This window comes from Scardinius erythrophthalmus (assembly GCF_964197995.2).
Source record: "Scardinius erythrophthalmus genome assembly, chromosome: 3".
Lineage (NCBI taxonomy): Eukaryota > Metazoa > Chordata > Actinopteri > Cypriniformes > Leuciscidae > Scardinius > Scardinius erythrophthalmus.
In genome coordinates this window covers 19,157,129-19,178,449 of record NC_138223.1, presented here as the reverse complement: position 1 = coordinate 19,178,449, position 21,321 = coordinate 19,157,129, and the positions used below count along the sequence as shown (strand labels likewise).

General features: G+C 35.1%; 2 protein-coding genes across 4 annotated transcripts in view; one reads left to right on the top strand and one right to left on the bottom strand.

Annotated features, from left to right (window-relative positions):
• mnd1 (meiotic nuclear divisions 1 homolog) overlaps positions 1-9,994 on the bottom strand; it is a 34,474-nt gene extending 24,480 nt beyond the window's left edge. The window contains exons 1-6 of the mRNA XM_081361058.1: positions 9,892-9,994; positions 8,874-8,939; positions 8,669-8,726; positions 5,546-5,694; positions 1,844-1,918; positions 1,638-1,752 (exon numbers count right to left, since the gene is read on the bottom strand). Of these exons, the coding sequence (XP_081217184.1) occupies positions 1,638-1,752; positions 1,844-1,918; positions 5,546-5,694; positions 8,669-8,726; positions 8,874-8,939; positions 9,892-9,894 (466 nt within the window). The 5' untranslated portion in view covers positions 9,895-9,994. The remainder of the gene's footprint in view (positions 1-1,637; positions 1,753-1,843; positions 1,919-5,545; positions 5,695-8,668; positions 8,727-8,873; positions 8,940-9,891) is intronic.
• Positions 9,995-9,997: 3 nt separating this feature from the next.
• tmem154 (transmembrane protein 154) lies at positions 9,998-20,738 on the top strand. 3 transcript variants are annotated; one of them, XM_081361054.1, is made up of 10 exons: positions 9,998-10,802; positions 11,351-11,439; positions 12,547-12,591; positions 12,864-12,905; positions 14,120-14,164; positions 14,317-14,502; positions 14,948-14,999; positions 15,768-15,841; positions 16,513-16,561; positions 19,923-20,738. In XM_081361054.1, the coding sequence occupies exons 2-9, from the start codon at positions 11,385-11,387 to the stop codon at positions 16,545-16,547; spliced, it is 534 nt and encodes a 177-aa protein (XP_081217180.1). In that variant the 5' UTR covers positions 9,998-10,802; positions 11,351-11,384; the 3' UTR covers positions 16,548-16,561; positions 19,923-20,738. The 3 variants fall into 3 exon arrangements, with proteins under 3 accessions (XP_081217180.1, XP_081217178.1, XP_081217179.1); XM_081361052.1 differs by having other exon boundaries at positions 14,257-14,502; XM_081361053.1 differs by lacking the exon at positions 9,998-10,802 and having other exon boundaries at positions 11,310-11,439; positions 14,257-14,502.
• Positions 20,739-21,321: the final 583 nt, after the last annotated feature.

Sequence of the window (21,321 nt, the reverse complement as noted above, 5' to 3'; positions counted from 1 at the left end):
CTAAAATGAGCATTTTTATCAAGCTTGTATATTTAAGTTCAGTAATTTCACTTTAATGACAATTAATAGATAATTATCATTGCCATTAAAGTGAAATAACTAAACATAAACATACAAGCTTGATAGAAATGATCATTCTAGAAGAAAAATTCCGATGGCACTTAGAGGCTTTTGCATCTGAAGTCTTCATATACAACTTGTATAATCAAATTGCTTGTGTTAAAGGAGCTATTTCTCACCCCTCCTCTTGACAATTTAGCAGAGCATAGTTTGCAGTCTGCTCTACATTTATCATCATCGCTCATCTTAAAATATCTCCAAACGGCTGACATTACTCCTCCTCCAACTACCTGCTCAACTGACGAGAGGTTAGGCTAATGTCACGTTGCCATAAGGGGCCGTTCACATATCACGTTTTTTTGCACGTGCAAAATCGTTAATTCAAATGTAGGTGCGTGGCAAGCGCGCTCATAATAGAAGCAACGCGGTCACGACGCGCATGCGATGCGGCACACTCGTTTTTCCAGGCGCGCCTATGTTCATGGTTGCACAGCAACGACAGACGCCACAGGAGCGCAAGCGCTTGTGAAAAGAAGGAGAAAGTGGTGTGGCCATGCTTTCCATGCATTTTTAGACCCCTTAAAGTGGTATCGGGTGCGGTTATATCGGGGTAGTTTTAAGAGTACATGAACACAGTATCGGACCGACACCCGAGTACTGGTATCGGTGCAAAAAATAGAAAATAGGAAAAAAATAGATAATCCGATAATTTGTGTATAAGTCGTATTTTATTATTTCATTCATGTAAAATACCGGTAAATAAAGCACAATGTTTACAAACATTAAAAAAACACTACAAACTATTTTAGTTCCCCTCACTCCACAACAAATCCTTTTAATTTCATGGTATTCAGAACAGAACAAGAATGAAAAATAAAAGTAGCTATATAAACAGCCTCCAAATTCACCTGACATGAACCCAATTGAACATTTGTGGTTCGACTTGGAAAAGCAGGTTTGTGCAATGTACAGGAACTGGAGGACCTGCTGTTGACATTATGGTACCAGATACCCCAGGAGACCAATCGCCACCTCGCTGAATCAATGTCTCGCCGCGTGGCTGCTGTTTTGCGGGCTAAAGGTGGTCCTATGGGTAATTAGGTAGGTGGCCAGAATGTAATGGCTCATCACTGTATACATTAGGGGTGTAACTGTTCTCGGGAAAAATTCAAACCGTACCGTTCTTCACTCATGGTTCGGTACGCACTTGCACTGTGGTTCATCTTAAATCTGACGATGCATAAATAATATGGTTTGTTGAATATTTTAAATTACCTTTTATTTGTTATAGTTTCCGTTTCTGTTTTAATTTTACTTTAATTTCTGACATTATTTTTTTTATATAATTTCTAAATAGTATTAATTAATTTTTTATTTCATTTTTAGTTTTATTCCAGTTGGTAATTTTAGTACTCAAACTTTTTTCAGTTAGTTGCCAAGACAACATTTCAAATTTTCGAATAATCTAATTATTTATATTTTATTTCAGATTTATTTCAATTAACAAAAATGTTATTTACAAAACTGCTGATTTCTGAGAGTTTCATCCATGCTTAATATTTATAAATATTACTCACGGATCTCCTCCACCACCTCTGGATCGCATTCTTTATACTTCTCCAGTTCAACTTTCAGATGATCTCTCTGATTTTTCAACGCCGCAAGTTCCTTCAGGAGATCCTCTCTCTCATCCTAAACGCGCACAAAATCAGTAGTCAGAAACAGCCCACAAACATTACACAGTGTAGTAATCTAGTCCAAAGAGAGAGAAAGGTGAACGCACATTAACTTCACGTCCCACTTTGGCTTTGTCAACTGCTTGCTGAAGGGCTTTTTTACGCTGATTTCCCTCTTCATGCTACTCAGACAAAAAAAAGAAATCAATACATTACACTTCTGCAGAAAATCTCTATCTCAGAACAGAATGACTTCTGTTCTCACATCAACGGCATAATATTAAAGCATACACTGTAAATATGTTTGTCATTTTTACAGAATTCTAAAGAAATATGGTACAGTAAAAACCTGTTAATTAGTTAAATTAAGTTGCCTTATGGTGAAAAATTATAAATGGTATAACATTTTATACACACACATATATATATATATATATATACACTCACCTAAAGGATTATTAGGAACACCATACTAATACTGTGTTTGACCCCCTTTCACCTTCAGAACTACCTTAATTCTACGTGGCATTGATTCAACAAGGTGCTGAAAGCATTCTTTAGAAATGTTGGCCCATATTGATAGGATAGCATCTTGCAGTTGATGGAGATTTGTGGGATGCACATCCAGGGCACGAAGCTCCCGTTCCACCAAATCCCAAAGATGCTCTATCTGGTGACTGTGGGGGCCATTTTAGTACAGTGAACTCATTGTCATGTTCAAGAAACCAATTTGAAATGATTCGAGCTTTGTGACATGGTGCATTATCCTGCTGGAAGTAGCCATCAGAGGATGGGTACATGGTGGTCATAAAGGGATGGACATGGTCAGAAACAATGCTCAGGTAGGCCGTGGCATTTAAACAATGCCCAATTGGCACTAAGGGGCCTAAAGTGTGCCAAGAAAACATCCCCCACACCATTACACCACCACCACCAGCCTGCACAGTGGTAACAAGGCATGATGGATCCATGTTCTCATTCTGTTTACGCCAAATTCTGACTCTACCATCTGAATGTCTCAACAGAAATCGAGACTCATCAGACCAGGCAACATTTTTCCAGTCTTCAACTGTCCAATTTTGGTGAGCTCGTGCAAATTGTAGCCTCTTTTTCCTATTTGTAGTGGAGATCAGTGGTACCTGGTGGGGTCTTCTGCTGTTGTAGCCCATCCGCCTCAAGGTTGTGCGTGTTGTGGGGCTTCACAAATGCTTTGCTGCATACCTCGGTTGTAACGAGTGGTTATTTCAGTCAAAGTTGCTCTTCTATCAGCTTGAATCAGTCGGCCCATTCTCCTCTGACCTCTAGTATCAACAAGGCATTTTCGCCCACAGGACTGCCGCATACTGGATGTTTTTCCCTTTTCACACCATTCTTTGTAAACCCTAGTATTGGTTGTGCGTGAAAATCCCAGTAACTGAGCAGATTGTGAAATACTCAGACCGGCCTGGCAGTCTGGCACCAACAACCATGCCACGCTCAAAATTGCTTAAATCACCTTTCTTTCCCATTCTGACATTCAGTTTGGAGTTCAGGAGATTGTCTTGACCAGGACCACACCCCTAAATGCATTGAAGCAACTGCCATGTGATTGGTTGATTAGATAATTGCATTAATGAGAAATTGAACAGGTGTTCCTAATAATCCTTTAGGTGATTGTGTATATATATATATATATATATATATATATATATATATATATATATATATATATATATATATATATATATATATATATACACATACATATATATATATACACATACACATATAGTGCTTAGCAAATTTATTAGACCACCTGTCATAATAAAGAGGAAAATATTTTAGGAATCTGTCAAAAACTTGTTTAATACTAAAAATGTTATTGTCATTTATTAGGCAATAACAAACTGAAACAACTACATAGTCTTTATTTACACATTGTATCCACAAGAGGAGCGATGGATCTTTATTTGATAATAAGAACTTGTTTGTGATTCTGGAATGCCTTATTCAGCATTGTGTATATATGATCTCATCCCAGTGATTATTGAAAATAAAGATGCAACCTCTACCCACATTAGAATTAATTTCAAACAGTTTGTTGATTTGTTGATTTTTGGCCATTTTTTTATTTGATTTTTTTATTTGATTTGATTTTTTTCGTACCACCTGTATTATTAGGGTAGTTATCAGTACATATTAAGGCAAGAAGATTAGTTATTTGTAGATATCAAAGAAATCAAGTATATTGGTATATTAACATAAGACAGTTCCCTTCCGATACAGTTTGCTTCGCATGGCGTCAGAGAATCTTCTCTGATTGCTATGGGGAACGGCTGCAAAACGCTGTGCTACTAGTGCAGAACAGAGCTGTCCTGCGAAGCCGTAGCCCAGGGGCACTTAGCGAGGAGGGCCCCAAGCAGACTACTAGAATAAGGGACGTAGGATGTCCAGAAAAGGCAGACTCGGGCTTGCTGAGGGTATAGCAAGTCTAGAAAAACCTAGAGGGTGGTGCCTGGTCTAGGCCGATAGGACTTATGCCCGAAGAGCACGTGCCAGCTGTGACAGCTGTCTGTCTGTGCATTGCGTTTAGGTGTGTGCGCTCGTCAAATTTAAACTGGCAAGGTGCGCAGCCGCATCTCTCATACACAGTTTGAAAGCGGCTGAAATCACAGTAACAAGTATCTTGCGGGTGTCGTCGATAGATATTGCTTATATTGGATAGCATCCTTGATGTCGGATTAATTTAGCAAGGTGATCTGCGGTGAAGGTGAACATCACAATAACAACTAAGGGGTGAGTGGAACTTGTTTACAGGACCCGCCGTGGTCACATTTATGCCACAGTCACTTTGCAAACAGGTTATTCGGCCCTTGATGGCATTGGAGGTGTTATATTCGCTTGTTGGACAGATCACAATTTTTGAACATGCTCTTGAGATGCCATTTTGCTGGAGCTGTCAAGGTAGCCTATCATGCCAGTGACGTCACAGACCGTTGAAGCTCAAGATGGCTGCGCCCTAGTAACAAAACAACAAACTAACATCACTGTTTTCCCCCCTTGTAACTACTTCAGCAGTTTTAAGTATCCTACCACAAATAACAATGATAACACATCTGTTATATCACCTTTACTTCCCATTTCGTTTCAGTTCCTCTTTAAAGTGATAACCATAGCACTGGATGAAACAAAATAATCTGATACTGTATGCCAGGGTTTCTTAAACTCGGTCTGGAGGGCCACTGTCCTGCACAGTTTAGCTCCAACCCTGATCAAACACACCTAGCTGTGAGTTTCTAGTGATCCTGAAGACACTGATTAGCTTGCTCAGGTGTGTTTGATCAGGGTTGGAGCTAAACTGTGCAGGACAGTGGCCCTCCAGGACCGAGTTTGAGAAACCCTGCTGTATGCTAAATGATCTGTGCATTAAGTCTTTAAATGTAAATGCAAAATAACAGACCTGCTACATTTTCTACGTAATGTATTACTTTGTTGCTCATTTTATAACTTTTCAAATCAGTCACTTTTTACATATAAATTTACAATTTTTTAAATATAAAATAATTCATAGCACTTTATGATCTGTGATCAGTGATTATTTATTATTTCATGAATAAATAGGTTAAGTTATTAGTATATGCGGCATCAATATGCAATCCCATAATACCTGAAACACTGTCACATAATTTTTACAGTAAAAAAGGCAGCAACCACAGCTGCCTTTTTCCAGTAAATTTAACAAAGTATGTTTTTCCAGTGTACATGTTCACTAGCAGAAAAGCAGCAGTGCGGATCAATGAGAGTCAGATATCAGAAAGAGATGCCCTTACTTGTCTCTCCAGTTCCTCTAATCTGTGTTTACGTGCATGCAAGGCTTTACTGGGGAACGCCCAGTAATAGTTGGAGGTGCCCACCCTCTCGGTGTCCACCATGTTATCATCCACCAGACTCTGCAACACGTCTTTCACTGACATAGGAGCTAATGAAAAAGATTAAACAAATTCTCCAGTAAGTGTGAGGATTTGGGGAGAAAAACAAGAGATTCATAGTGCATTCCAGTACATTATTAATGGGATATCGTAAATTAAATCGGGAGAGCAGACCACAAATAAAAAACTATATGTTGTCCTTTTTCATACTGTTACAGCAGAATACAAAAAAAAAAAAAAAAAAAAAAAAAAAAAAAAAAAGGAATCAGGAGGAAAAGAATGCAGTGTTATAGAGCTTGCCATTGACATTCTTTGAAAATAATCTGACATTAAATAATTTTTACAGCTCATTCAATCAAACTGATCGATAAGGATTATTTGTAGTGCAACTTTAAGATTTTAAATTATATCAGTCTTTTTGAGTGGAACTTCCCCAAATCAGAAGTGCCTTCCATAATCTAAAACACAGTAGGCTCTTAGGAAAAAGGTGGATACCCACTGTGATTTTTTTTTTTAAAGTGCCCCTATTGTGTTTTTTCGAATATTCCCTTCCATGCAGTGTGTGATATAGCTGTTTGCGAATGTAAACATAAGTCGACATGTAAGTCGAAAGTGGACGATATATAAAGTTATTGTCTCCCAAAAGAATGAATCAACTCTATACCGCCTTAACGAGTCATATGTAATTCGAATCTTACTGCGAGACAGTTTTACGTCAACAGAAAATACAGTTGCATAATGCCTACCCTAATGTACCGGACTAATGTACATTGTCCGCCCGAGAACAACTTGACCACAAATGTAATTTTACTGACGACTGCTTCTTAAATCTAGGAGTTCAACGCGGGGTTCACAAAACGCTTGCTAGTGAAAGATGGGTCAGTTTATTTGGACCAGCCTGCTCCTCAGAATCACAACTTGTAAGTATGAATAATTATTGATGGATGTATTTTCTACCGGGTGTTCAAAACTTAGTTTTGTGTTTTATGTTGTGTGCTAACTTGTGTTGTTTGCTAACTCACGTTATTACTGTCTTACTGAAATAGTTCTGCTAGGCAGCAGTGGGCCACTATTACCTAAAACTGTGTCCATTAATGTAGATTGTCTGTCGTTCTTACTACTTTGAGTAAAGATAAAGGATGGAGTAAAATTCGTTTTGCAAACTTTAATGTTACATCAGTCATTCACACTAGTGCTCAGCTTCCCGCATGTGCACTGCAATAAATTAGAAATATACATATCAGTTTGTTGATGAACATACTCTTGTTAATGCTGATGGTGAGGAACTACAGTTGCAAAAAGAAACGTCCTGCTCAAGTCGTCCTTGTGATGGAGGTTCGAGTTGAATAACTAGTTCGTTCGTCCAATGTTTCATCATCGGACTCGTGCTCGGATTGATTTGGTAAAAATCAACTCCTTCATTATGGTCTTTACAGTGTGTACAATCGCTGAGCTTGAAGCGTCCGGAGCTGAAGTTTATGGTAATTGCCTTTAGCTTCCGACAAACACATGTATATGGTAGACCAATCACAACAGACTGAACCGTCTGGCCATTCAGAGTAGAGTAGGCTCGCGGAAAGGAGGGATTTAGAGAGACTGAATCATTGGAAGAGTCGTTTGAGAATCATTGAAAAATGTGGTGATGTGCAATGTACATTATGAGAAAACTAAAGTGTTTTTTGACCTTTGATGCATGTAAACCTGTTGAAGGAGACTTTAAAACAAAACCGTAGCCTTTAAAACAGCATAATGGGGCACTTTAAGCTTTTACTTGTCTTGAAAATGGCGGTTGGTAACAAGTGGATAAATGGGACTACAAAGATTATCTGGGTCATCACGTCAAACAGCTAAACTCATCTACTCACTAGTTCAATTTTACAGCCGCACTGTGTTTATACTCACACTCTAGCAAACTATTTTAACTCAGACTTTCAGGGATTTTTCAGGGAGTTATTTTACTTCTTGTGATTGTATTCAGGTTTTAAAATTCAAATTTGTGAAGATTATCATGATGAACAAGACGTGTTGTGTAAGAATCAAACTTTTGTTGGATACGGAGCTATAATAATAATCCAAAAGCCAATGGAAAAAAAACAGGGTGATACTTAACGTCCAGGTTGGCCGAAATGTAGTATTTGTAACCCTGCTACCCCCCACCAAATGATGTCTTGATCCCCCTGAATGACATCAAAACAATGTTGTGGCAGTAGTAAAACAGGCCTTTGTTTCACCTGTTTTACTTGAAATGGGTATCGAAACAGAAGGGGCTTCCGTCCCGTCACCTGCCACACCCTGTTTAGGGTTTAGAAAGGTAGATAACTTATTTTAGCATTTTATAATAAAAATCAATTATTTCTGACATCACGTTTGACATCTAGATGCTAATTTATATATATATATATATATATATATATATATATATATATATATATATATATATATTTATACATCACAGTTCATTTTGTAACTGCAGCGGTCTACTAATTTCTATGTTTTACATTGTCTATTGCTGTTTGCAAAAAATCCATTGACATCAATTAAAAAACAGCCTCGTCTCCTTTGCAATGTTCCGCTGCATTATATATATATATATATAGTTTTTTTTTTTTGCTAACCCTGGATGGTCGCTTTAAAGAGGCTCTGGTATGGTGATTAACAGCCTCTTTTTTTTCTTTCTTTTTTTTAAGTTACAGCAGTTTATTTTTTTATTATTATCATTTCTTTCAAGAGGATAAATATTTTGGCAGCCTTACAAGATACTTCTAAATCTCTAAGGCAGAACTTTTCCTGAATTTCTTTCCTGGGCATTTTCTACAACTAGTTTAATCACATTGGCACCTCCTGTGGAAATCCTCTGCTTTCAATCCAAATCAAACAGGTAAGGATCAGTTTTCTGATGATTACCATTACATGTGTTCTAAATAAATGTGCAGGGTCACTTGGAGCTCCCTCTATCTGTGACATGGACTTATCAATGCCAGGAACATAAACTAAAGATTATATATACAGATTGATAAAACTTACTGATTCCTTTGGATTTGGGGGCGATTTTTTCTATATCTTTCAGCTGAAACACATCTTTCTGGAAGGGAGAAAAATAATCTTAATTAATATCATCTTCCAAAGTTTGAGAACCATTAGAGAACGGTGTCAGACATGGATACAATCAAACAATTACAACCTTAATGAATTCATATTCAAATGAGAATGTGAAATCGTGCCTACTTACGGTTTCAAAAAATATTTCCATCATACGACTTCTTTTTTCTTCCAAGCTAAGTCCTTTCTTTTTAGACTGTGGATTATAAAAGATAAAGCCTTTATATCAATAAGGTGAACACATTTCTGCATTATTCTGTATTAAATAAATAACATAAAAATAATTCAGCTCTCATTACTGAACAGCTGTGCTGTTTTTATTTGTAATTAACCCTTTCAGTATTTTATCTTTGAGAAAAAAACATTTCTGACACAAGTGGAAGTAGCGATAAAAAAATTCAGACTAATTTCTGCGAATTGATTCTTTCAAAATGTCTGTTTCAAAGAAATGGTTAAAAAAATGATTTATCTAAAAAATATTATCATGTGTTCCAGAATGTTCAACACCATTTGTTAAACTGTCACCAAAACATAGTCTTAAAATATTTTAGGGGGGCCTTCAGGATGAAGACTGGCTTTAATATTACTTGATTTTATCAGTTTTAATTAGCATGACAGAGTAAAAAAAAAAAAATAAAGATTGCAAAAGTTAATAAAAAAAATATGAACCTCATCCTTCTGTTTAAGGAACATATTAATTATTCAATCATGACTTATGGTCTGAAGACAGGTGTTTCTTGGGTAGTGAGCGGTAGTGATTGACAATGTAATATCATACATTTGATTAAATCAAATTGTTAGTGTTAATAATAGCATGATCCTAGCGATGTGAATGCTCTGTCATCATATTTGCTTTAGCTTCGAATTAAACACGAATTGATAATGTTCATTCAAGAGCAATACAATTCGTCAAAAATGATTCTAACAAACTTAACCTTGATGCAACTGCCCAAACAATACGCACTATTTTGGCTGTCATAAAAACAATTTGATAAATTTATTCACAGATCAAAGATCTCAATACAATCTAGAATTATTCGACCTGTTTCACACAGTTCTGAAAACCTTAGTGCCATGTTTTCATATAAGCGACTTTTTCTAAACAATATTCTAATACAATTATTAAATGCAATAACTTCTGTTCTTACCATGTTTGACACTTCCACAGCTTGAGTTTGGCGCGAAATGTGAAGGAAGGAAACTCACTGCGCGTGCGTGTTGCTAGAGTGTAGAACAGAAGTGCGCATGCGCGGCAGAACATTTCTGTGTTTAGGTTATGGTGGTAGATTCGCAAAAAATTATGCTGTAGTTTGGAATAATAGTAATGAAAATATTATCTATTTAGTTAACCATATATAAATTATCTCTTAATAATTTAATGACTGCGTTGCCGTGACTTTATGTTTGTCTCATTCACCAACAACATCAGGTTGTATGATTTTAAGAGTGTTGTCTACTGTAAGAGTATGGTAGTATCAGTGGAAAAGCCAAAGGTCCCAATGTATTTATATTTTGCATCTCTATGTTTGCAAGGTTTCCAGGAGGTTGGACAGAGCTACCCTTATATGACACTGACCCTCTTCATCAAGTATTTAATTGCAGCACAAATGTTTTATTATTGTTATAATTACTGAATATGTATGATTTTTAAAGCGGCTTAATATTCATGACTCAGTCCTTAGCCATAGGAAAGTTACTAAGAACATTTGCCTCAACAAATACATATTTGGCAAGAGCCTGAAACAAAACAAAACAAACAAAAAAAAAAATTAAGCAAATGCCAGTGAAACTGACAATGAATAATGAAAATGTTGATGTTAGCCAAGATGTCAAAATGAATTTGAGCTGTTTTGTTTTTATGTAAATGGTTTGTATTTGTTTTCCAGTATTTGCAACCCTGCTACCCCCCACCAAATGACGGCTTGATCCCCCTGAATGACATCAAAACAATGTTGTGGCAGTAGCGGCCTTTGTTTCACCTGTTTTACTTGAAATGGGTATCGCAACAGAAGGGGCTTCCGCCCCGTCACCTGCCACACCCTGTTTAGGGTTTAGAAAGGTAGATAACTTATTTTAGCATTTTATAATAAAAATCAGTTATTTCTGACATTCACGTTTGACATCTAAATGCTAATTTAAATATATATATATATATATATATTTATACGTCACAGTTCTTTTTGTAATTCCATTTTAATTGCTAAGAAAGTACATAACTGTTTTGACAAAGACAGCTGTAGCAGTGTAGACAAACTCTTTACAATCTCTTCCTACTTAAGTCTGTTTAAAGTCTTTGAGTTTAAAGTTGCTTCTGTTTACTCAGCTCTTTTGGCACTTCTCTTTTTTTCTCTGGTTTTTGGTCAGGTCACATACCATATATGCAGGAATGTGTTTTCACAGCTAACTGAGGAACAGCTCGGCTTGTGGTAACAAGCTCACTGTTTGATTGCATCACATCCGAGGGAGAGAACGAGAGGGTGGTGTTTTTTTTTTTTTTTTTTTTTGTAGCTATAGGTGAATCAGGTCTGAAAGAGGAAGCAGGATGTCATGAAGGCGTGTTAGACACCAGTCACTATGCAATGAGTCTGTGTCTCTGTCTATCCATAGTGTGGGCCAGTGCTTTCACCGAGGACTCTGGGAAATGAATCTGATACTATTCCTGCTTTTGGCATTGACAGCTAGCCGGACTCGACTTGGTAGGTACTCACGGTAGTAGATCTTTTTTTTTTTTTTTTTGTAGAACCCTATCTCTCTCTCTTTCCATTTTTCCATTTTAGATTCATTCATCTAGTAACTCTCCGCTGTCCTGTCTGCTCTCTTCGTCGGGGTCCTCAGAAATCATTTTACACTGTAATTGGCCCCTAGGCAACACAACACTTTTGGAGTCATGTAGACATTAAGAGTGCATTCAAATGACCTGTCGTATCTTTTGACCACAATGGACAATGATAAAGTTGAGGACAGGATGGTCACAGTACCTTATAAATAGTTCTTTGACTCATTTTGTTGCTCTTGGTTTCATGCAAAACAAAAAACAGCTCGTCTCTGTTGACGAAAAAAGATAATGTTGATTCAGGTCAAATGTATCTTTCTTGTGGTTTTATGGCATTAGTTTCCTTGTAACTGATTATTAGTTTCCTCCTTATTACCTCAAAGTTCTCTTGTATCTGAATAGGAATTTTGATATTAAGATTATGTATAGTTAAGATGAAGTTGATAACTTTACAGTGACGTTCTATGTGTTAACTTTATTCAGTCCAATAGCTTTGAAATAAAACAATAGTTTTACAGCAATTATTAACCTTGGTGAATTTTAGTCTCTACATACTGTATGCTAATTTGCTAACATATTTTAAACATTTTACATCTATACACATATGTATATATTTATATAATTATATATATAATGCTAATCCATGTTCTTTCATTATACATAAGTTAATGTATAATGAACAAACATGAATTAACAATGTACCCGTATATACGTATGTTTTATATGTTTTAAATTACCAACATATGCATTATGTATTTTAATGTTCTTGTACCTGCCCATTTTTGTACCTGGCTATTAGCAGAAACTAAAGACTGTTTAAAAAATAAACTAAAAAAAAGGATGAATTTCATGAGGAAGGACAAGGAATGTTTCTAATCTCTCCCAGGTACATTCAGAGACTGATGCTCAGATAAAGTCTTTCTTCTGAACTGCAACGGGTCTGAACTAATCCTCAGTGTAAAAATCAAATGAAGGTTCTATACAGTCAGTTCTTAAATGTGTAAAGTAATTTAGTTTCATGTCACTACAGTTCAGTGTGAAGACGACAAAGAAGAGACGGGGGGAGAAGATGAATGTGAGTATCTGCTTTAGAACACCTACATTTGTATTTTATTTTAATGCGAGACGTTGCAGACTGAATGAGTCTTGTTCCAAGCTCATCTATAGACATCTACTTTCTTGTGGTCATGGAACTAAAAATGAATTTGCATGTGAAGCAATATTTTGTACTCTATGCCTGCCACAGTTGTCTAGAATGGGTTTATCCATCTAAAGAAAAAAGTGTAGTAGTGGATGAGCACTCACATCCTCTCATAAATGAATGTGATCTGTTTCTACATTTAACAGCTCCCAGTCCCACACCTTCAACAGAAGGTAAAGAAGACTCAGGTAAGAATTGGTGGTAATTACATTGATTTGACGCATCAGTAGATATGATATAAAGGTATTATATTTTCATGTTCAAACAAACCATGTATAATGTATACACTAATGTTCAAAAGTTTGGGGTCAGTAAGATTTTTTTTTTTTTTTGAAAGAGATGAATAATTTTATTCAGCAAGAATGCATTAAACTGATGGAAAAGTGACACCTAAGACATGTTACAAAAGATTTTGATTTTTTAATTAAATGCTCTTATTTTGAACTTGTGTGGGGAAAAAATGTGTTTCCACAAACTAATTAAGCAGCACAGCTGTTTTCAACATTTATAACAATTGGAAACGTTTCTTGAGCAGCAAATCAGCATAATAAAATTATTTATGAAGGATCCTGTGACTCTGAAGACTGCGGTAATTATGCTGAAAATGTAACTTTGCATCACAGGAATAGATTGCATTTTAAAATATATTAAAATTGATAAAAAGTTATTTAAAATTGTAATAATATTTCACAATATTACTGTTTTTACTGCAGCCTTGGTGAACACAAGAGTCTTCTTTCAAAAATATTACATTTTTACAAAAATATCCCCCAAACTTTTGAACATTAATATACAGTATGTTATAATATTAAATAGTAGCCTTTTAATTTCACTCTACTAAAGCCAATTATTAAAATATTATATAGAAAGTATTATATAAAATATTATATAAAAGTATTAAGCATAGTATTCTACCCATTATAGTAATGTTAGATACAGTATATAAAACCGAAAAGAAACAGTTGCAGTTCAGATATATTAGTAATGATCTTTTCACAATAAATATCATCCTAAAGCATTTTTATGTGAACTCTGACAGACCTAAAAATGTGTATAAACCAGCCGTTTTGTAAAATCTTTTTCTTTTCTCTCAAATTTTGTGAACCCTTTGCGTTCCCCAGTTTGAAAACCTCTAAATTAACTGTAAAAAATGTACTTGTAATTTTACAAGTTTCTGTTTCAACCCTGTCTTTTCATTTAAAACCATGTCTAAGTAAAGTACTGGCAGTAAAAGCTGTTTGTTGTACTTCAACTGTATCAATGCCGTTTTTACAGCTGTACCATGTAGCAAAAATTAGGCCTATTGTGTTGTTCATAAGCCATAGAAGTCATTTTCATTTACAGAGATAAAGTGTAGATGTTTGTTTAGTTGTATTTTCATGATTACTTTATTTCTTTATAGAGATTCATGTGAACGTGGAAGGATCTGGAGTAGAGGAGAACCAGGGTACGCATTGCACTTTTCACATGCTTGACCTCAAGCTGAAATAAGCATTTCAAACTTTATCAGATCAACTTAAAGCCTACTGTGACTTTTAGGTTTAGGAAATCATATTTTACTGATGTGCACATATGCAATGGAATCCACCTTGGATTTAGGCTCCACACCAGACAGTGACCCTGATGATAATAAGGACATAGAGACGACTTCTAAGTCAGATACAGACACAGAGGATCTCAACTCGGTCATCATGATCATCGTACCCCTGGTTCTCACACTCGTCATCATCGCTGTGATCGTGTGTGTAGTCATGATCTACCGCAGGGGGAGAATACAAGATGCTGGTATGTCAGGATGCATTCAAACAGACTTATACAAATATCCAGCTAAATGCATCAGTTAGGGGGTGTTTACATGTGTTTACATATTTAGGCTATCTGAAAGACACAAATATTTAGTCTTACTTGGAATCATCCAATGGTAGATGAAACTAGATGGTAAATATGATAACGTGGTGTTAGAATCTGAATGCACGCACGGTAGTTTAAACCACTGGGCGGCATTTGTAAAAAAAAAAAAATGTGAACACTTAATAATTTCACTTTCAATTTCAGTTTTAGTTTTTGCCATCCATGTGTTTTTTCCCTTTCTTCCTTACATTTTTACAGTTTCCTATCAGTACCTTTGAAGGCAATTGAAACTGTCTTATAATCGAAGTCTTATAAATTAAGAAACTTACTGTGTAATGTTTAGCATATTTGTCACTTTTTTTTTTTTTTTTTTATGTAGACACAAAAGAAGATCCTTATTTGGATCATGAAGACCATGAAAAGGTGCCAATGTAAGTACACACTTTACAGGGTTAGTTCACCCAAAAAGAAAATTTCGCTCTTTATTCACTCACCCTCATGTCGTTCCAAACCCGTAAGACCTTAGTTCATCTTCGGAAGACAAATGAAGATGTTTTTGATGAACTCCGAGAGCTTTCTGACCCCACGTAGACTGCTTTTATGTCAGTGAATCTGTTGCTAACCAGAGGTGCAAAACTGGGTGTTATCAGAACCAAAAAAGTATTCCAAAACAAAAATCTTTCAAAACATAAAATAGATTTTAAGCATTACATGATTGCAATTCTAATAGTTTTCAGATAAATATTAATTTAAGACCATGTACTCATTTTTTATTTTCAACAATTTAGCAATTCAATTTCGATAACTTCAAATAAATAATAATTTAATTGTTCTCTCTAGTCATATTTCCCTGTGTGTTTATTTAGTGATTCATTTAGTAATCTCATTTATTTAGTATTCATCTGAAATGCATATTTGAAAAAAACTCATGTTTCAACATTCACAGTGAACATCAACAGAATCCCTGTATAATATACACAATATTCACACTAATACACCTATTTAATGACTGTTGTTCTTTGGCAAGTCAGCCTGTTCACATATATTCATAATGTAACAAAAATGATGCTCCACAAAAGCTGTTCATGGTTAGCTGGTTCCCCTTTAAAGATACAAATCTGTCACATCAGTCAAAATCAACTTCCTCCTCATAATAAACAGCCCGCAAACGCTTGCGTTGTTCTTTTCTTGATCCTCAGGCCGATGTTTGAGGATGATATCCCATCAGTGATGGAGCTGGAAATGGAAGATCTGGAAAACTGGATATCAAAAGGTGAGCACTAAAACTTCCATTAGTAACGTCCTCTGACTCTGAGTCACGGTCCGTATCTGGGCCGTGGCGAGATATTGCACATTTATTGTGATTAATCCAAACCACAGGTTATTCTGGAGAGAATCCCTATCCGGTGTTCTAAAAAAAACATACATGCTGGTTTCAGAATTGAATCAATGAGATTTATCAACATCTTGATAAAATGGTGTGTTTTGTTTTTACAATTGTATCATCTCCCATTATGACATTGAGTGTATTGCATTAATTTGAACTTCAACATGTTTCAGTTTTAGTGAATTCAGTAAGTTTGTGCTTTGACCAGCAGAGGGAGCAATTGCATTAAAAACATTCAAATGCTCAAAGAAACTTCCTCAGCTGCATGAAAGTTGCTCTTTAGGCAGTTTTCTTAAACTTACTCGCATTAAAACATCCCATTTTTTCCCCCACCCGAACTTCACCATTAATGTTCAAAACATCCTACATACAAATATACTGTGTTTAAAGGTTTGAAGTTGTTTGCACTGTGCACAGTGCGGTTAAAGTGTGTGAAGTGCTGTAGTTATCTAAATGTATGATCTATTTCTATATGATAAGAAAAATAAGAAGTGGAACATATTTTGTTGAATGCTTTTAACATAAATAATCTGTGTTTTTTCATTGCTTGCTTGCAGATGGAGGCAAGAAAGTGGACACTGGCCAAATATAATGAATAGCTTTTCAGTGAGTACACTAGACTTATTATTCCCTCCTTTATGCAAGATGTAGTCCAAACCTGGGAAAGCTACACATTTTTTTTTTTTTTTTTTAGAACAAAGTCAGAGCATATTCACAGTACAGTATTGGCTTGGACAGCTGTCTAGCGGTTAGTAACAGGAAAGCCATTGTACTAGCATGCAAATATTTAATTTTCAGGACAGATCTGTGACAGATGTTGTGCATTACTTGATTATTTACATTCACACATCATATTTCACTGCATTTCATCCTGAATTCAGATCATTTCCAAGTAATGAAGAAGAGTCACATAAATGGTTGTAATAACATTTTAAAAAAAGTAAAATACACAGAGCAGCCGTTGGGTTCATCGGTAACATGAAACTTTGCTTTTTCTCTTGGGCGTTGTGGAGGTTTTTTCCAAAAAGACATTTGAAAAATAATAGGGGTCCACTGAGGTGTGCCCATTTTTATATGTGAAACACATAGCAGTGGTGCAAGACAAAGCATGAAGAAATGTGTTTGTGTGTGTCACACCCTGTAATGTAATGTGTAAGGTATCATTTCCTGGAACTGTGAAATGACATAAGGTTACCTCTTACTTTACTTTCCAGTGGAATGCCCCTCAGAGTCTAGTCAAGAGCTACTGTACACAACAGCATTCCCTATGCAAACTTTTTACTGTTTATTACGACTGCAAAAGTTGGTGAAAATGGCATATTTCGATTATTTTGTCAGAACATTTGCAGTTTGAACTATGATAAACTTCTTAGGTTGCTGCGTAAAGAAATCAAAAAGACATACAAATACAAATGAATGTTTTGATCATGTTCTGCTGCCACAAGAAGTAGTCACTCTTTCAGACTTTACAATATTTTGACATCAGACTTTAATGTTAGTTTATGTTCGTTAATAAAAAATGCAAATTTTCATGTTAGTTCACAGTGCATTAACTAATGTTAACAAATTGGATCTTAAAAATGTATTAGTAAATGTTGAGATTAACGTTAACTGAGATTAATCAATTCTGTCAAAGTATTGTTCATTGTAACTAATGTAAACTAACGTTAATAAATAAAACCTTATTGTAAATCAATCAATCAAACTTTATTTATAAAGCACTTTAAAACAACCGAAGTGGACCAAAGTGCTGTACAGAAAAAGAAATAAAATACATAAAATACATACTTTATATAAAGCATATTATGCAAATAAACAAATCAAGAGACATAAAGCATAGGAAAAATAACCATACCTGAGAAGTGTAAAGTGATCTCTTTCAGTCACCAAAAAGTAAACAGATCACAGAAATAAAGAAGAAGAAAAAAGAAATATATATATATATATATATATATACACAATATAACACTTTATTCTGATGGTCCACTTTAAAGATTCTACTAACTTTGCAACTACTAGTTTTAGTAGACTGTCTGCTTAATATCTGATGCTGCCCAACAGACATTCTACTGACTATAAGTAACTTTGCAAGTACGTCAACTTATTCTACTAATCCGAACCCTAACACCTAACCTACCAGTCTATATATAACAGTCTACTAGTCTACTAATACTTTAATGAGAGTCAGTTGACATTGTGAAGTTACTTATATTTTGCAAAATGTCTAAATTGGACCATCGAAATAAAGTGTAACCAAAACGTTTTTCAGTTCACATCCACACAGTTTTTGGAACTCAATACATGTGAATATAATTATTATTATTATCAGCCATTACCCCAGTCTTCAGTGTCACATGATCCTTCAGAAATCATTCTAATATGATGTAATGCTCAAAAACATTTTTTTATTATCAATGTTGAAAACAGCTGCTTAATATTTTTTTTGTGGAAACCATGACACTTTTTATTCAGGATTCTTTGATGACTATAATGTAAAAAATTACAAATTCACAATTAAATAATTTAAATAACGAATTACTTAAAACCTAAAACAGTAGGCCTCTACATATTGTGGCATCAAGTTTGTGTATCCCTATACTTTTTGAAGTGAAATGAACACCCGTTCACTGTAAAAAAAAAAATGACATGATCAATAAGTCATGACAACATATGTTTCTTCAACTCATCAAAATAAGTTACGCTATTTTAAACTTTATTTTTTAAGTTATATAAGATTCAACTCATTTTTAAAGTCAGGTCAAGTAATTGACATACACAGCCAAGTTGATTGTACTTAAAACTTTAAGGTAGCGAGTTTGTTTACTGTGTTGGTTTTTCCTAAAAACACTGAAAAGTCAAGACATGATTACACTTTTAGTGATACATTGACTCTTGTCAAGTGACTAGATTGTCAAATAGTTTTGAAGTGGCAGTCTAACAGAATAATAAACAGCGGAATTGTCTGTTGGCCTCCATATAATCAGCACAGAGGTGCGAACGGCACTTACACAAACACCCGACGACGTTCACTTGCTTTCTAATGCAGACACAAACACAGACTATGTCATTCTGTCAAGTTTGTTTTGATGAGGCTGCGTACGAGGAACAGAATAGCTGTGACTGCTGACTTCTGACCCCCGGGTCGGCGCTGCCAGCATGGACATCTGGTAGTCATTACAGCAGGCATGCGTGGAAGCACGGCTCAGACCGGGCCAGAGATGAGGAGGGCCTCTTTTTTCCCCCTCTTGCGTACTCTCTGTCTCGCTCTCCCTGGGAACACCAGAGGGTCAGAGTCCACAATCCAGGAATGTAAGCTTACGTCATGCAGACTGTGTTTTTCCCAGGATCGGATTGGTATCAAGCGCTATGGGGGAGCAAGCTACACAAAGGCTAGGTGATGTCAAGAATGACAAATGAATGTTTATATAAACATAAACGGATAATATCTGAGGCCACATCAGCACAGGAGTAAGGGCACAGCTCTGTTTACGCTGAATTGTGTTCAGAAGAAAACTGATCTGATCTTGAAACCCAAATTCTTAAAGTAACCATGAGATATTTTATGGAATATCATAAATGATTTATCCGTGCACACTATTATTATTTTTTAAATTCATGCCCTCATAATCTTTAATCAAAAAGATGTGTTCACTGGCGCAAGGGCGGATGACATCACAGGAATAGCGAACCACAACGATCCAATCAATTCTCTATGAACAAAATCAAGTCCTTCCCTACGTTTGACTCTGATATATCTCAAAATAAGGAAGAACAGACGATCGCAACTTCCGTTTCATGCCGACTTTAAATGGAATAATACAGCATTGTTGAAGACTATTTGTATGAAGAATACACAAATGCACAAAAGTCTATAGATTTGTCCACAAATGTCTACAGCAACATAGTCAGTGTAGTTTGGTAAATATTTGTATTAATCCATTGTTTTTTTTCCTCCCTTGTTTTACAGGCACCTGCTTTGGACCTGATGCTGTTTTCAGCAGCGTCCTCATGTGTCCTCATATCCAATGTTGCACAGTGTAGGCTTTACATCTTGAACCATACTTACAGTTGGTTCCAAGAGAAATGCTTTTATATTATGTTTCATAATGCTCTAACTTTGTTAAAACATAGTCGTAAAATACTGAGAAAAATCTAGTACTGTCAAAACGATTAATTGCGATTAATTCCATCTAAGTTTGTATATATATATATCAATATGTGTGTGTGTGTGTGTGTGTGTGTGTGTGTGTGTGTACAGTATGTATACATAGATACACACACATATATATTATATATTTACAAAAACGTTCATGTTAGATGTGATTAATCGCGATTAATCGGTTTGACGGCACTAAAAAAAGGAAATAAACACAAATGTTTTTTTTCTGTCTGTTGCGCTGAACGGGATACAACAGTTCTACTGGAAGCTGCATGGTCCTCTGTGCACTTTTGATATTGATTTTTTCACCACTTTTTGATGGAGTACAGCAAAATTATAAACAATTTTGTTTTGTTTGTATTGTGAAATAATGAATTTGCCACAGAACTTCAAATATTCAGATGCATTTCATCATTCCATTTAAATTATAAAGATTTTATTCTTTTAACCTTTGTACATTTTATTACATTTGATGTATTCTTTTTGTACATTATGCAGTATTGCAAGTGTATGTTTACAATTTAAATATTGCCATATAAATCACTAGTTCTTGAGAAAACACCAACACATTTCCTGTATGTTTTTTAAAAATATATATATTAAAAAGGAACTTCTGTTATCGTTGTTCTTGCTTGTTCATGTGTGTTGTTCTCATTACATGCACACACCGTCGGTAAGATTTTGTAATATTTTTGAGAGAATTATCTTATGCTCACCACGGCTGCTTTTATTTGATCAAAAATAAAGCAAAACCAGTAATACTGTGAAATATTACAATTTAAAATAACTGTTTTCTATTTCAATATATTTTAAAATGTGATCTAAAAGCTGAATTTCCAGCAGTCAATAGTGTCACATGATCCTTCAGAAATCATTCTAATATGATGATTTGGTGCTTAAGTAACATTTCTTTTTTTTCTTTTTTTATATCACAGTTTAAAACAGTTGTGCTGCTTAATATTTTTGTCCAAACCATGATAATTTTTGATCAATAGAAAGTTCAAAAGAACAGCAGTTATTAAAAAAATGATTTTTATTTATGTACCATTTTACCATAATACTGCATCTAAATAAGACAGTAAACAAATTGGTCATTTCATACACGTAACATCTTATTTACCTAAATAAACCATAATCTTATCTACACATGAGCATAGTTATATTTCATGCTGCACTTATTCAATAAAGTGAACTTTGTTTTTGTTCT